The sequence below is a fragment of the Pristiophorus japonicus genome, chromosome 1, assembly GCF_044704955.1.
Source record: "Pristiophorus japonicus isolate sPriJap1 chromosome 1, sPriJap1.hap1, whole genome shotgun sequence".
Classification (NCBI taxonomy): Eukaryota; Metazoa; Chordata; class Chondrichthyes; family Pristiophoridae; genus Pristiophorus; species Pristiophorus japonicus.
Window position 1 is genome coordinate 276,493,826 of NC_091977.1, and position 17,822 is coordinate 276,511,647.

The following is a 17,822-nucleotide window of genomic DNA, read 5'->3' on the forward strand; positions in this document are numbered from 1 at the left end:
CTCGTCGCCAGTTATTATGACTGTAGTGTACTTATGAATGACTCCACGCGGCAATGTGTTGTACTTAAACTGTAGTGACCTTGGTCCTTTACTTGTAACTCCAGCATGAGGCAGCCACATGGTGACTCCCCTTTTATACAGCCACTGCCACCAGGTCAGGAAAGCCTGGTCTCCACCAGTTGCACCCTCTAGTGGTGCCAGCATGTATATACACAGTGTAAACCTTATTAATAATACATCAGGTAAACAAGTTTTCATCTTATGCAACTATACTACACAGAGAGTATATCTATAGTCTGTATATTTTACAGGGAGCGGGCAGGGAAGTGGAGCTGAGTCCATGATCAGATCAGCCATGATCTTATTAAATGGCGGAGCAGGCTCGAGGGGCCAGATGGCCTACTGCTGCTTCTATTTCTTATGTTCTTATGATTCTATGGTTATGTTTCCATGATTCTATGATTCAATGGTTATGGTTATATTATTCTATGATTATGTTTCTATGATTCTGTGATTATGTTTCTATGATTATGTTTCTATGGTCATGATTCTATGATTTTCCTGCGATGTTCCAGCCCAACTTTCCAAAATAGACGATAGAAGGCCATTTTGGGCGATATATGGGCACTAGCCCAGCGATGTGAAGTGGAAAGTCTTGCCCATATGATTCTATGATTGTGTGATAAAAGGAACGGGGCGGGAGCAGCGTGCAGGGGGCGGGATCTCTTAGTGGCCCCGCCCCCTCTGTCTGCTGTTGTGACGTCGGCGTCTGCTGACCCCTCACCCCCGGGCGGGCGATCTGTCGGCGGCCGAGCGAGCGAGGGAGCAGAGCGCACTATGCGAGCTATCCGGGCCGGCTCTGTGTGCGGGTGATCAGTGCGGTGTGCGGGAGGCCGGGCCGGGAGTGGCGGCGGGCCCTCCCCCTGTCCTTGCTCTGCTCCCCCGGGTGATGCGCTGTGTGAGGCGGGGAGCCGCGGGCCTCCGCTGCCTGTGAAGCCCGCTCTCCCTGTCCGACTATGGCCGTGTCCCGCTTCTCCTCCACTGCCGACCTGTCTCCATGGACCGGGATACCGGCACTCGTTCTCCTCCTGCTCCCCTTCACTGGTGAGTACTCGGCTTCTTCCACTCCGCTCCCCAACTGGATCTCTGTTATTGTTCACAGCTTGTGTGTCTGTTGTCCCTTTTGTTCCCTTTATTCTATTGTGTATTTAATGTGAGCTGTGTGAGACCTCTATTTACACATGTACACACGTACCACGTAAGTACGTACACGTATGCATGCGCACGCCTGTACGCCAACGCATGCACGCGCACACATACACATGCATGTACACACGAAGGACGACTTTGAAGTTTTAAAAAGGCTTTATTTTAAGATCACAACCTCCTGATGCTTTTCATGAGAAAAAAGACAGTGATCTAATGTGATAGTCTGTGAAAGTTATCGTTAGATGACCGTTTTATTTGAATCCCATGCTGTGTTTTGCCTCCTCCCTATGTATCGGTTCCCATGCTCTAGTCAGAGCTAAGAGTTCTTAGTTAACTTGCTTCAAGGCCTCTGCCCGTCCTGCTCCATAAGCAGATGCAAGGCAATGTGTAAGTAGCTGGAGTTGACTTGTTTGCTTTTTCACTGGGGATGCACAGTCTCCATTTGATATCAAGAGAAAACCTGAGATCATGAACTTTTAATGGTTGTGAATCTATATTTCACCACATGGTGTAATATACATGACTATGTTGTCCCTTTCCCTGTACTGAACTTTTATGAAAATTTGAAAGTATTTTCTATTTGAAGTTTGTTCCTGTTGGAATTACTTGCTGTAGTCTGTCTGTTGTATGCCTGTTTACTGTAGAAGACTACATACAGTTTAAATCTAACTATTTCATGATATTGCAATATTAATGGTAACTTTATGTGCCAGATTATATTAAATTACCAGCCTGACCCCTATACTGCATATTTTCTGGAAGTGCAGTGCCTAGAATTTTAAATCAAACTGTTTACACCATTCCATTTTCTTGATTTGAAGCTGGTAGCTTGAAGCAAGTTTGTACAGTGATCCATGCAACAACAGTTGAGAAGTTTATATTGCTCGCAGTATAGTTCCTGGGCAAATTTAGCTTGCTGGTACAATCACAGTTTATGAATATCTGACTTGAGCCCATGAACACTTTAATTTGGTAATATGTTTAAATAATGACTCCCTATTGCCACCACCAGTAACGTCACCCTGTTGTATGGTTCCAAGTGTTCTCTTCAAACACAACATAAGTTTGGATGAACACCTATAATTGTACTGCTGTGTTTTTCATAATTCAACTGGAAATAAGGCAATTTTCCATACTCACTGTTGTCATTAGATTCTCTAAAGCACAACATGCTGCCTGGTATATCATGCCTTCTGATACTGTGCATTCGCCACCCCCTCCCCACCATTGATCATCCTGCCTTCAACTACTTAGACCCCATACACTGGAATTCCCTCCCCAAACCCTCTTCATCTTAAGGTCTCTCTCACAATCTCACTTCTGACCAAGCTTTTGATCTCCCTCCATAATCTCTTCCTCTTTGTCTTGGTGTCCATTTTCAATGCATTTTGGGACTATATACAAAGCTTTAAGTTTTGGCAATTTTCATAAGTGCTGAAAGCAATATATGGTCTGGTACAAAATGGGGATTATCACCAGCAAGGATAAGTTATTTTAACAACCAAATGGGCTACGGCTGTACTTGTACATTCTTGCCGTACTTGTTAGTCTGCCATGATGCTGGTTTCTGCAGGTCAAGTTATGCGATCATATTGCCCAGTCCTACTTTTCATTTATTCAGGCAGTGCTAATTTCCATTTGATACAATTTAACAATGGGAGCATACATTTACTGTAATGAATATTTCCACAGGTTAAATAAGTCAGCTTGGCTTCGAACATTTTACTAACCCAAATCCTGCTTTGTAGCTGTTCTAAATTTTGATCCCCTGCAGACCTGAGTTCATTTTAATCTTGCTGAGTGAGCACTTCACCACGGTAGAACAGAATCCAGATGCGGTGACTAAAGTATAGCAAGATGTGTCACTGAGGGAAGACATTAGAATTGCACCCAAGTTATCTGCTTTAAGGAGTAGAAGATTGCAGCTTGAAGTAACCATCCTGCAGTCAAAAGGTTGCATACTGTTGCTAAACAGTTGATGTGGAGTACATCATATTCATGACTTAAGTTGACTCATCCGTCAGGAATTATGAATCATGGCAGCTTTCCATGCTAGTTCAGTGCACATTAGCAAATGTGGGAAGACTGCCCACATCCAGGTTCACATCTGGCTTTTATTGTGTGCTGTGCTTGGGAGGGAAAGGGTTAGTGCATTTGCTGCCTTTTAAGCAGAGAATGAAATTAGAATTATCTGGGGGTTTTTTTTAAAAAAGGACTTGCTGATGTTTGTACTTGCTGATGCTTGCATGCTCTATGGCACCAGTAATCATGTTGTGAGTTAGCTACAGTGTTTGTGGAAAAGGGGGAAATATGGCACTTGTGTTCATACAGGACATATTGTGCAAAGACTTCAATTGCTGTGTGTACCATTCAGGGATGTGTGTGGTTTAAGGAGGATATGCTTAGCATTCATTCCCTGAGATCCAACACCTCTATCACTAACCTTCCTCTATTGGTTTTAAATATCTACTCCTTTTATTGTGACCATGTTGGTTACACGTATTACACTGTAAAATATACAGGAGTTCATTGAGAAGTATACATACACCAGATATGAATGAGTTGTCAACAGGTTATGAAATTCCAAACTGTTGCAATTGCCTTTGAAGCATCTGCATTGACCCTGACCAGTGACTACGGTTCTAATAAAATAGTACCAGGCAGTTGCAGTTTTATTTAGTTAATTTCTTTAACATGTCCCATTTAAAGCAGAAAATACTTTGCATGGTGTTTTGAATCCTAATTTTTCATTGTGTACTGTACCTTTTTAGATCTGAATAAATGTTAAAATTATCTTTGGACCCTTGACCAAGGCTTTTCAGAAAGCTCAGCTCCTACTAAGAAAAATATCGCAGCTCCCTCGATAAGAGATTCGTGTCTTGAATCATTTGTATCTAGATTTGAAAGATTTGGTTTGAGTTTTCAAGTGATGAGGTGATGTTTTCAGCAATGTACCCTGTCATGTTTGTTGCATTACAGGAAATAAGAACATAAGAAATAGGAGCAGGAGTAGGCCATTTGACCCCTCGAGCCTGCTCCACTATTCAATAAGATCATGGCTGATCTGATCTTGGCCTCAACTCCACTTTCCTGCCTGCTCCCCATAACCCTTGACTCCTATAGTTCAAAAATCTGTCTACCTCGACCTTAAATATATTCAATGACCCAGCTTCCAGAGAAGAAATTCCTCCTCATCTCCGTTTTAAATGGGCGCCCCTTATTCTGAAACTATGCCTTCTAGTTCGAGATTCTCCCATGAGGGGAAACATCCTCTCTGCATCTACCCTGTCAAACTCCCTCAGAATCTTATATGTTTCAATAAGATCACCTCATTCTTCTAAACCCCAATGAGTATAGGCCCAACCTACTCAACCTTTCTTCATAAGACAACTTTTTCATCTCCGGAATCAACCTACTGAGTATAGAAATGTATAGAGAGCTGTGGAAGCTGGGATATTAAATACATTTTAAGACAGAAATAGACAGATTCTTAAACGTTAAGGGGTTATGGGGAGCGGGCAGGGAAGTGGAGCTGAGTCCATGATCAGATCAGCCATGATCTTATTGAATGGCGGAGCAGTCTCGAGAGGCCGTATGGCCTACTCCTGCTCCTATTTCTTATGTTTTTATGTTCTCTGAACTGTCTTCAATGCAAGTATATCCCTCCTTAAATAAGGAGACCAAAACTGTCCTGTTTTGTACAACGATTTTGTTGTAGAAAAAGCAGTGTTTCGGCTAACTTGTAAATTCAGTAAAAGTAATTGTAGCTGGTAACTTTATTTGCAAGGATCACAGTTACTCTTTCAACATGGTCCTCATTTCCTGCTGAGCTGTTTTAATTTTAATGCATTTCGGATGATGCATTTCATAGTATTTTTTGAATAGTAATCAATTGGCAAATATATCATCATCATCATAGGCAGTCCCTCAGAATCGAGGAAGACTTGCTTCCATTTTTAGAATGAGTCCTCGGGTGGCTGAACAGTCCAATACGAGAGCCACAGTCCCTGCCACAGGTGGGACAGACAGCCGTTGAGGGTAAGGGAGGGTGGGACAGATTTGCCGCACGCTCTTTCCGCTGCCTGCGCTTGATTTCTGCATGCACTTGGCGATGAGACTCGAGGCGCTCAGCGCCCTCCGGGATGCACTTCCTCCACTTAGGGCAGTCTTTGGACAGGGACTCCCAGGTGTTGGTGGGGATGTTGCACTTTATCAGGGAGGCTTTGAGGGTGTCCTTGAAACATTGCCTCTGCCCACCTTTGACATTTCCATTAGTTCTGGTAACAAAATGATTTTTTCAGATGAAGTAAATAAAATCTATTTATCACAGCTATTCTCAAGATGCTGAATTTATTTTCCCTTTTACGTTTGTTTCAGGAAACATCGTTCTGGGAGAAAAGTATGGTTCTGGAAATGCGCAAATTTCAGAAATCTCCACTGGTATGTTTCTATTTTTTCCTAATTAATTTTTCTGGGGGGTGGTGGGGGAGTACAGTTGGGTGAGGGATAGATGACTCTCGAGCAGTATCCTCGGTTTGAAGGATTTTAGCTCGAATAATATTCAACAGTTTTTTTCCAATTGCAGTGTGTGCGCGCTGGTAACTGCAAAGGCTGCAAGTCAGAGCTGAAAGGACATTAGTGGTTGATGTAGAACCAGATGATATATGATACTCTGATCATCCAGAGATTATTTTATTTTTGGCTGTGGAGAGTCAGTGCATTCAGTATATATGTTGTAATAAGTGCAAATGTAGTACAGTTTATGTTAGTGGTTATAGTAGCGGGTTATTAGATCAGAGTAAGATTGATATTGATGCAGCAATCAGCTAACAACATTCTAAGTTCCGTTAGCATATTAATTGAGAAAGATACATTAGATTCGTTTATAATTGTATCCTGTGAGTTCCTCTCCTTAAATATTCTGTCCCGCATTGTTGCAATTTATTCCCGATGTCATCTAAAGCCGTACTGTGTTTATAAATAATGATTTGTTTGATTCACATGACCCTGATGCGTTTGGTATCAATAAGTCCATTCAAACAAGCTGTACCAAAATGCTTTGATGGTCCTAGTGCACAAGTGGATGATGACTAATTAGGATTTTTACTGTGTCAGACATTTTAGTTCCCTGTTTTGTTTTCTGCCCCAGAAAGTAATTTATTGTTGTGATACTTCAAAGTAGAATACCAATTATACAAACCAATGGGGTCTCCTGCCCGCAGCGGTAATTGTAAAGCTTATACTTTTTAGTCTTTTTGAAAGGACTCTTGTTGCCAACACCAGAGCACTAAGTCCCTCATTGTTCAGCATGAAGCTAAAGTGAGACCAAAGTGTTGGTAGTAAAACAACATAACCAGAATCTAATTTAGGAATCTGGTTATCCTGCCTTAACTATAGGAACAAAGTAAACACTTAATAAGAGAAGGTTGTATACCAGTGGCACTCGTAATATGGCTTGGGACTGTTCGCCCTTGTTACCCTCGGAAGACCTGCTGTTCTGTGTGCCTGGGTTTCTGTTCATGTTTTTGATTATATCTCTGTGAAGTACCCTAGGCACCTTTTCCACTTTTAAAGGTGTTTAATACTCGCAAGTTGTTATAATTATGATTATTTTGTTTCCTATTACTGCAATTACAATTTTATTCGGACACTGTTGCACGTGTGAGCTGCATTAATTATCCAACTTATTCTTCCTTAGCTTGTGGAGGTGCACCAGAACAGCTCAGGGCACCAAGTGGAATAATTACGAGTCCAGGTTGGCCCTTTAACTATCAAACTAGAGTTAACTGTAGCTGGTACATCCAGGCCAATCCAGAGGATGTCATCACCATCAGGTAAGCTTGAGCAACTCAGGACACTCATATTATGTGCAATACCCAGCACAAATTCAGGGCTTGGTATTTTGCCGAAACCTTTGGACGTTTAGTGTGTGCAATGTGATGAATGTCCCTGATAGGTGTTTGCTATATGGTGTGTTATTAATCTGGCCAGGAACGTCTTGGGTTCAAATCCTTGTCTGTGTTGGTAAATCTCAAGTGTGATTGCAGTGAAGGCATTACATTTGGCTTCAGTATCCCAAGGCTAGGGAGGGGAAACAATTTACTGTTTACGTTTCGTTTAGCAGTGCAGTAACTGCTCCTGGAAGTGAATGTTTGTGGGCATTGGATGGGGATAGGATAAGGGTTGGTTTTAAACTCTGCCCTCAATTACCAAAATTCAGTGTCCATGCTCAACATGAGGAGATATTTGACGGAGATCCTGGAGTGCTATTGTGGCCAGTTCTGAGATGTACGAGAGGGCAATAAAGAGGTACTCGCATCCATTTCTAGGTAATGATACTAATAAACGTGAAAGCTAAACTGCACAAAATGCTCGCAACGTGGTCTCGCCCATGCCTGTACAATTTTAAAATCGGCTCTTTTTTGATTTGTAGCTTGCACTTTCCACTTTGCAGCCTAACATTTTCTTTGTTTTATTTTCTACCTGAATCGCTGGACTGATGGTTGAGTAATCTGTCCATCGATGTTCAGAGAAATTTCTCCTTTGTCTTCAGTATGTTTCCAATGAGTCCATATTGCATGTTCGATCCTTGGTTAGACTACACTTAGAGTACTGCGTACAATTCTGGCCACCATATTATAAAAAGGATACATCATCATCATAGGCAGTCTCTCGGAATCGAGGAAGACTTGCTTCCACTCCCAAAGTGAGTTCTTTGATAGCTGAATAGTCCAATACGAGAGCCACAGACCTTGTTACAGGTGGGACAGACATTCGTCGAGGGAAGGGGGCGGGGGGCTGGTTTGCCGCACGTTCCTTATGCTGCCTGCGCTTGACCTCTTCACGCTCTTTGCGTTGAGACTCGAAGAGCTCAATACCCTCCCGGATGCACTTTCTCCATCTCGGGCGGTCTTCGGCCAGGGTCTCCCAGGTGTCAGTGGTGATGTCACACTTTACCAGGGAGGCTTTGAGGGTGTCCTTGTAATGTTTTCGCTGCCCACCTTTGGCTCGTTTACCATGAAGGAGCTCCGCATAAAGCATTTGCTTAGGGAGTCTCGTATCAGGCATTTGAACTATGTGGCCTGCCCAGCGAAGCTGATCGAGTGTGGTCAGTGCTTCAATGCTGGGGATGTTAGCCTGGTTGAGGACACTGATGTTGGTGCACCTGTCCTCCCAGGGGATTTGCATGATCTTGCAGAAACATCGTTGGTGTTATATCTCCAGTGACTTGAGGTGCCTTCTGTACATTGTCCATGCCTCAGATCCATACAGGAGGGTGGGTATTACTACAGCCCTGTAGACCATGTGCTTGGTGGTAGATTTAAGGGCCTGGTCTTCAAACACTCTTTTCCTCTGACGGCCGAAGGTTGCATTGGCGCACTGGAGGCGATGTTGAATCTCCGCATCAATATCTGCCTTTGTTGATAAGAGGCTCCCAAGATATAGGAAATGGTCCACGTTGTCGAGGGCCGCGCTGTGAATCTTGATGATTGGAGGGCAGTGCAGGATACAGAGGCACTGGAGAGTGTGCAAAAAAGGTTTACAAGAATGATACCAGAAATGCGAGGTTATACCAGAAATGCGAGGTTATACCTATCATGAAAGGATGAATAGGCTGGGTCTCTTTTCTCTTGAAAAAAGAAGGCTGAGGGGTGACCTAAAATTATGAAAGGTTTTGATAATGGATAAAGAGAGAATGTTGCCACTTGTGGGGAAGAGCATTACTAGAGGCCATCAATAGTCAGAGATTGGTTGAAACGAATAGTATCAATGCATTTAAGGGGAGGCTAGACAAGCATATGAGGGAGAAGGGAATAGAGGGTTATGCTGATAGATTTAGATGAGGAAAGATGGGAAGAGGCTCGAGTGGAGCATAAACGACGGCATGGACTGGTTGGGCTGAATGGCCTGTTTCTGTGCCGTATATCCTATGTAATGTTCCTTTTCTTTTGCAAAATCTGGTCACTTTACATAAGCTGACTTAAACTGCAGCTGCCAATCTTCTGCTCACAAACTAAGCATCTCCAAATCCAGCAGAATTTGAACAAGCTGATTCTTGTCATTTGCCACCACTCTCATTTTACAAATCTCATCAAATTTATATACCTACTAACTAACCTGTCTCCAAATCATTTTATTAAAATGAGGAGCAGAGTTCTCAACAACGAGCTCTGGTGCACCACCAACGGCAACCTCCCATGTTATTTGGCCTGGTACAGTTGCTATTACTGTCTAGTTTCATCCTATCCTTACTCGGCATCCACATATGCACTTCCATCAAGAGTCGCTAGATGTGCTAACCCATTATAAATCACTGGTTAGGCCCCAGATGGAGTATTGTGTCCAATTCTGGGCACCGCACATGAGGAAGGATGCCAAGGCCTTGGAGAGGGTGCAGAGGTGTTTGAATGGTGCCAGGGATGAAGGGCTTGTGTTATATGGAGAAGCAGAAAATGTTCTCTGAGCAGAGAAGGTTAAAAGGAGATTTAATAGAGACATTCAAAATCATGAACGGTTTTGATAGAGTAAATAAGCAGAAACTATTTCCAATGGCAGGAGGGTTGGTAACCAGACTGCACAGATTGATGGTAATTGGCAAAAGAACCAGAGGTGAGATGAGGAGAATTCTTTTTCAGTGCGTTGTTGTGATCTGGAATGCACTGCCTGAAGCAGATTCAATAGTAACTTTCAAAAACAAATTAGATAACTACTTGAAGGGGAGACAATTGGAGAGCTGTGGGGAACAAGTGAGTGAGTGGGACGAATTGAATAGCTCTTTCAAAGAGCCGGAACAGGCACAATGGCCGGAATGGCCTCCTTCTGTGCTGTATTATTCTATTGTGATCAGGAGCGGGAAGCTCACTAATTTTCTTTTTCCCTGTTCTCTAACCCGGGTCACTGAGGCCAGTTGTCAACACTCAATGTGTTGTTTGAGATCGGGTAACTCACACAGACCAGCAACTGAATGTGGGACCTTTCCAGTCTGTATAGCTCAGCTTCTCACTGTATAAACATGCTGAGACATCAGGACTATTTCATATGTGGTTTGAGTAATAGAAAGCATATACAAATAAGGTCTAATTGCTTAGTTTTTCATTCATTATTACTATATGATAGCTGTACTTTTTTAAATTTTAGCAATGGAAATATGATAGTGCAAAACAAATTACAGCAATGTTATGCAGACAAATCTAAAAAATGTCTGTGTTGTGGGGCTGCGAATTTTGGTTCACTGTAGTAAATGACTTATGAATCTATAAGTGCAAGTTCTGCTATGGTAAAGATACTATCCAGACACAACATGCAGAAACTTTTACATTTTCAAATGCTGCATGTACCTAAACTCATCTTGTGTGCCATAAGACTGCTTTTGAATTCCACAGCATCCACACGTGTACTATAGAAGTCATAGACAGATTTATTCAAGTCAAAAGACTTACAAAAATGCCCTTTCAGTGTTCAGATGGCAATTCAAGTGAGTAAAATTATAGACAGTAAAAATCCTTCCTTTCCTTTCTTGTAAGGTTCTATAACAGCTTCTATACAGTCAGCTGCAATATTTAGATTATGGGGGGGGGGGGGGGAGAAAGAGAGGGAAAGGAAAATCTTGCTCCTTCAGCTTTTGATTTCCATCTATGGTTCTTACTACAGTTGGAGAGCAGCCCCAAATCTAGGATGTAGAGCTGTATGATTTTGCTTTGCACCTGTTGAAGATCTGTTTGCTCAGCAGTGTTTGCACTACATTTCAAAATTTGATCTGGGTGTGAATTTGCAGCAATTGTGAATTAAATGAGTGTAGTGTTAAAGCAATCTGAGCTGTGTTGAACAGTGCTGGAGCCAAGTTAAACCATGCAGTGTATGATTAGGAAATTTCTCTCTCTCTTTCCCCTGCACCCCCCCCGCCCCCACTCCTGCCATTTTCTTACCCTAGCTCCATCTGTTTTTCATTGGCAAAATACATATATTTTTCTTTACATCCTGAGTTCTGAATCCCAGATGACATTCTCAAGGAAAAAAGCAGCTTCCTCAGAGGAATTGAGGGGGCGGGGACAGAAAATCGAAGGGTATATCAGCCTGTACCCTTGCCATGTACCACCTAGAAACATAGACTTTAGGTCAGTGGTCCTCACACTGTGGGGACACAAGGCATGATCAGGCCCAGTATAATGGATGCTTCGAAGGCGGGAGAATACAAGAAAAGGAAAGGACCAAAAAAAGCTAGATTCAATTTGCTGCAGTGTATGTGGGAATTACCTCAATTAGTGAAGCAAGGCTTTGGCTTAGTGGTAACATTGCTGCTTCTGAGTCAGTAGATGCGGCGCTTGAACCCTGCCCCAGATCGTCCTGGTGAGCGGAGACTGGAGCTCTGAATTCTGGGTTGACATCTATTAGGGGTACTTGCGTCCGGTGAAAGTGGTTAACCCACCTCTTCTCTTTCTCCCCCTTGCACACTGCATCTCATCAGCCTGCGAATCCTTCCACTATTTCACACTATTCTCCAAGGGAAGAGTATGAAGATACGAAAAGCAAACAGTTGGTCTTAAACTTTAATGTAGTGTGTGTTGTCCAAGCTCCTCTCCCCTCCCCTCCTAGTGAACTGTACCGCTCGGTATTGAGCCTAATTGAATCCTCTTCAATCAAACAGGTGAGCTCCAGCCGTACAAATAGATTACATCAGTCTCTGTACACCACCTTTCCTAAGGGGACCGCAGCTCCCTTTTAAAGACATATTGGGATAGAAATTCCCCAGCCTGTCGTTATTTGATAAATAACATCATTTTAGTGAATAAATAAGAATAAAAATGTTGCCATTTTTTAAGGGGGTAAATTTGGCCACAAAATACATCTGTCCTTAAAAAAAAAAAAAACAGCATTGCACGCCGATTGGCGTTAAAAACCGCGCTGTCGCCAACTTTAGCCCGAGGCCTATCAATGCCAAAATTACAGGCCCTGGGAGGGGAGGGGACAAAACTTGCAAAAAATCAAAAATCACGAAACAGTTACAAGACCCTTAACTAAATAATTGTTGTAAAAGAATTTTAAAAATTATAACTGTAACTTTTCCTACTTACTGACGTTTTTGAGCTGCAGCACCTGCTTTTCTCGTGCAGTTTTTTTTCATCCCAAAACGGGTTTGCCGAATGGCCAAACTTAGGCAGTGCGTTTTTTGCCATGTTTAAAGTGACTTTAGAATATTTACACAGTGATCTGAAACCAAACCAGTTTATAACAGAATGGCAATACATACGTAATTACAAATGGTTGAGACATATGTGAGTGAAAATGAAAACAACCCAAAATCGAAGATAATGTCGCAATTTATGACATTTTCTGAAGCTTCTTGTCAATAAATTGTCAGCTGATACAAATACTTGCAGCAGTGCTACTATACAAGACAGGCATATACATGTCGAATCAAATCGGAGTGTGCAAACATGTCTGTTAGCTTTTCAGCTCAAGCGATTTTTTTTTTTTTTTTTTTTTTTTTTAAGCCTCTAACTAGTGCAGATGTCCTGCTGACTGATTTGCAAGTGTGTATAATTAATGGGAACAAGAGACAACGGGAATGTTTTGGTTTTGTGAAAAGCTTTCAGAGCACCTGGTGCCTTTTACTCGGGGAATGGCCTGTTATGTAAACAGAACTATATATATGAGGAAAAGTTTAAAGGGAGGGAAGTAAGTATAAGAAGAATTAGCAATTACATAGTGCTTCAGGTCCTCCGTATGGTCCAAAGAGCTTCACAACAAATCAATTGCTTTTCAAATGAAATCACTTGTTATGTAAGCAAATGCACTAGTCAATTTGTGCAAAGCAAGGTCCCACAAATGGCAAAGAAATGAATGACCAAGTGATTGGTATTTGATGTTTGAGGGAGGAATATCAGCCAGGACACTGGGAGGCTTTTCTGCTCTTCGAATAGTGCTATGGGATCTTTTGTAGGCTGCTGTGCAGGCCTTTGTTTAATGACTCATCGAAAAGACACCACCTCCGACAATATAGTAATTGAGTTTATTGTTTTGTTCTGAAAGATGAGAACTATTGCACTTTTTTGCCTTAGCTTTCAGGATTTTGATATCCAGAGCTCTGCATGGTGCAGTTCAGACTGGCTAACTATAGGAACGTACAAAAGCGTTGAGGGAACTCGGGTGTGTGGTTCTTCTATCCCAGCCCCTTACATTTCTTCAAAAGACCATGTCTGGATTAAGTTTCATTCAGATGACAGGTACACTGGAAAAGGCTTCCGGCTGTCTTATGTCACAGGTATGTATAGAATTGGTGAGTTTTACAATAAAGTGAAATGTGCCTTGTTTTTCTGTTCTGCCCCTCCCTATCTCTTTGATCTCCAGCCCTACAACCCTCTGAGATCTCTGTGCTCCTCCAGTTCTGGCCTCTTGCACATCCCTGATTTTAATCGATCAACTATTGGCAACTACCAGTTTCTGGCAGAATGTAGCGTACTGCGAGCGTAACTCTTGATTCTCCAGCTAGCTTCAACATTACACAAGAAATATGGCTAAAGGTCAGAGCTTCAGAATCTAAATCCTTTAATAATGCAGTGTGAAAACTGTTGATAAAGAATAAAAGACAGATCTAGCATTCTTGTAATTCAACATTAACAATCGAATACATCCAGCAATAAAGAGAAGTTACTTATCTCTTACTGTACATCATATATAAATACAACAATTCCAGAACAATTGGATAAGGAGAAGTTACATAACTACTTCTGTGAAGGTTTGCTACTACAGAAGATTTGTTTCTAATCAACAAAGTTACATACAGCACTAGCTAAAATGGTTGCTTGCTCCTGGTTCTTTTTGCTTTCTCTTTGTCTGTCCAATCGGAAAATGCCACCCAGTGGCAGGAAAGTGTCATGACAAGTACTGTGTTCACAATTAAACAAAAGACTGCAAACCAAAAACTCCAATCATTACAGCGACTATGCCTTCAGATTCCCTCCCCAAAGCTCTCCATGTCTCTAGCTCTCTCTCCCTTAAGACACTTCTTAAAAACCTACATCACCTGTCCTAATATTTCCTTAGGTGGCTCGAGTGTCAAATTTTGTTTGATATCGCTCCTGTGAAGTGTCTTGGGACGTTTCACTACGTTTAAAGGCATTCTATAAATGCATGTTGTCGAGATATCTGCACTCCTCTAATTCTGCCCTCTTGAGCATCCATGATTATAATCTCTCAATCATTGGTGGCTGTGCCTTCTGTTGCCTCGGCCCCAAGCTCTGGAATTTCCTGTCTAAACCTCTCTACCCCTCTTTCCTCCTTCAAGACACTTCTGAAAACCTACCTCTGACCAAGCTTTTGGTCACCTGCCCTAATTTCTCCTTATGTGGCTCGGTGTCAAATTTTTTGTCTTGTAATTCTCCTGTGAAGCGCCTTGGGATGTTTCACTGTTAAAAGTGCTATATAAATAGTTGTTGTTGTTGTCTTGCCATCTTCAGAAATTACAAGGAGTTGTTGGCAGCGAGTTTCTGTTATACACAGTTAGTATATTCCAGGCTAACCTCTTGAACATGGTTTTGAAAGGAAGGTGACACCAAAAGTGTGTTCGCAAAATATATATTTCAGTTCCTTCTAAGTCAATGTTTTTAGGCCACGCTAGCAATTTTGTAACGCGCTGATCAATATTCCCTCTAATTTTTGCTGTGCGGCCCAATCAAAAATCCGCGCGTGTGCGGTTTTCGCATTTAGAAGCTGGCTCACTGGCTGCGCAGGACCTTGAGTGCAGTTTAAAAGGAACGTTGATGCTGATGTATGTGTACGCACATCATTAATGAGACTCCATTTTCAGCAAGTTGTGAATTTGCATTTATGTAGTGCATTTCACATCCCAAAGCACATCACAGCCAACTAATTACTTTTGAAATGTAGTTACTGTTTTGCAGGCAAGTGTCAATTTGCATAAAGCAGTGAGATAAATTATCAGGTAATTTGTTTGTGGTGGCATGGGCTGAGGGATAAATGTTGCTCATGGCATTGGGAACATAGGGCCCAAGATTCCGCCCTCTGGAAAAACGGCGTATCTTGATAAGGTGCCCTGACTTTCTGGAAGAAAAAGGGCGCTGGAAACTAAGAGCCAGCTCCCGGAGCTGAAAACAGTGCCGGGACCTCTGCACATGCGGCGCTAGAGTGTTGCCGCATGTGCAGTAGCTCCAGGTCCCCGAGGCTGCATGGGAGGGGCCTGACCCTAGCCATGGCCGAATGGGCTCACCGGGTGAAGATCGGACTGGACCTCCCTCCTGTTCAGTTCCCTGCTGTTCAGCCGTCCGCTCCCGTTTAGCCCCCCCCGGCCCCTCTTCTCTCTCTCTCTTTCCCCCCCACCTGCCCCTCTTCAGGCATCATCTGTGGAGAGAAAAACAGAGTTAACGTTTCAGATTACTGTGCTGCCTAACTTGGTGTAGTCAGCAAACATGGATATTTGGCTCTTTATTCCTTTTATAAATATAGTGCAAAGCTGAGGCTCCAGTACACTTGTCACATCCTGCCAATTTCCTACACTCTGTCTCCTCATCATCATGGGCAGTCCCTCAAAGCGAGGATGACTTGCTTCCATGCCAAAAAGAGATGCGTTCACAGGTGTTTCAATGTTCCAGATCCTGAACTAATATTCCAGATCCCAAACTACATCGTGAAGGGTGGAAGATGCCTATGGATTTTGTTAACGTGTGGTGGCCGTTGCACACCAACAACCACATGGGATTGAGAGCTAGGTCTTGGTCCAGTGGCAAGGATGATCCAAGACGACTGGAGACTAGCTCTGCTGTGCGGATCTAGCGCGCGCGCACATATCTCAGTGTGGGCTGGCCCGTGTTGCCCCTGGGCCCTCACCTCTTCTGAGCCCCGAACTCGTGCCTCTCCTGGGCCCGGGTCACTTCCATCTACAAGCTTTTTTAAAAAATTATTCGTAGCCAATCTTTCCAATTCTTTGTCAAATCACAAACGCCAGAGGTCACCTTGCACACATCAAGGATCACTCTGCGCCAATGCTCTTAGCCAAAAGGCCGAGAGCCACTGCACCGTTCCTGGAAGTACTGCAATACCAGGTTCGTGCCATGGAGGTGGATGGGTCAGCAACCCCACACACCTCCGTGGAGGTGGATGGGTCAATCCACCCCACCCACCTCCTATTTCCAAAAAGCATAGGAGAACCACCTTCCTGATCCAAGGAGAACCACCTTCCTGATCCAGGGAGAACCACTTTGGGGTCATGGTTACTCCCCTGTCAGGTCAGTTACGCATGATCTTAGCCAAAAGGCCGAGAGCCGCTCCTTCGTGTCTCCTGCTGTGACTGCCCGCACTGCAATCAGCGACCTCGCTTCGCAGCCATCGCCCTCCTGCAGCAGCACGCGCTGCTCCCTGCAGTGGTACGCTGCCGCACGCTGCTCCCTGTAATGGCCCTAGCCTGCTGATGGTCTTGCGGGCCGGGCCTGTGCCGATTTCCCAGCCAGGCCACCGCACGCTGCTCCCTCCAATGGCCCCGGCCTGTCTCCTACCTCTTAACCAATTCCCTACCCATGTCAATAGGTTGCCTTCAATTTGATGTTTTCTCATTTTTGTTCACAGTTTCTTGGGCCCAAGTTTCGGCCCAAACACGCAGCCCCTAGCCCTGGCCGAATGGCCTCACTGGGGCTGCATGCATAAGGCTCCTCCCACGGCCAGCTCCTGCTTCTTCACGACCCGACTCGACTCCCCCACTCCCGGACCGGACCCGACCCCCCCCCCCGGACTGGACCTGACCGCGCTCTCTTTTCGCCCCCGAACCGACCTCCCTCCCCCCACCCCCCCGGACCGGCTCCGACCCGCGCTCCCGACCCTGGACCCAACCCGACACAACGCCACCGACCCGTAAATCTGGTGCTGGGGACGGGCCCTGCCCGAAGTCTTGGGCCCGGCCCGTTCAGCCTCCCCCGCGCCCCCCCCCCCTTTCTCCTTCCCCCCTCCCCTTCTCCTCTTCCTCCCCCCCCTCCCCTTCTCTTCCTCCTCCCCCCCCTCCCCTTCTCTTCCTCCTTCCCCCCCCCCCTTCCCCTTCTCCTCCCCTACCCCACCTTTCCCATCTCCTCCTCCCCCACCCCCCCTTCCTCTTCTCCTCTTCCTTCCCCCCCTTCCCCTTCTCCTCTTCCTCCCCCACCCCCCCCTTCCCCTTCTCCTCTTCCTCCCCCACCCCCCCTTCCCCTTCTCCTCTTCCTCTCCCACCCCCACTTCCCCTTCTCTTCCTGCCCCACCCCCCCTTCCCCTTCTCTCTTCCTCCTCCACCCCCCCTTCCCCTTCTCGCTTCCTCCTCCACCCCCCCTTCCCCTTCTCTCTTCCTCCTCCACCACCACTTCCCCTTCTCCTCTTCCTCCCCCCCTTCCCCTTCTCCTCTTCCTCCCCCCCTCCCCTTCTCCTCTTCCTCCCCCCTTCCCCTTCTCCTCTTCCTCCCCCCTTCCCCTTCTCCTCTTCCTCCCCCCTTCCCCTTCTCTCTTCAACCTCCACCCCCCCTTCCCCTTCTCGCTTCCTCCTCCACCCCCCCTTCCCCTTCTCGCTTCCTCCTCCACCCCCCCTTCCCCTTCTCGCTTCCTCCTCCACCACCTCTTCCCCTTCTCCTCTTCCTCCCCCCC

General features: G+C 44.6%; 1 protein-coding gene across 1 annotated transcript in view; it reads left to right on the plus strand.

The window, feature by feature from the left end:
* Window positions 1–784: 784 nt before the first annotated feature.
* LOC139263136 (low-density lipoprotein receptor-related protein 12-like) overlaps window positions 785–17,822 on the plus strand; it is a 44,030-nt gene continuing 26,992 nt past the window's right edge. Inside the window, exons 1-4 of the mRNA XM_070878778.1 lie at window positions 785–1,104; window positions 5,587–5,649; window positions 6,908–7,043; window positions 13,269–13,471. Of these exons, the coding sequence (XP_070734879.1) occupies window positions 1,017–1,104; window positions 5,587–5,649; window positions 6,908–7,043; window positions 13,269–13,471 (490 nt within the window). The 5' untranslated portion in view covers window positions 785–1,016. The remainder of the gene's footprint in view (window positions 1,105–5,586; window positions 5,650–6,907; window positions 7,044–13,268; window positions 13,472–17,822) is intronic.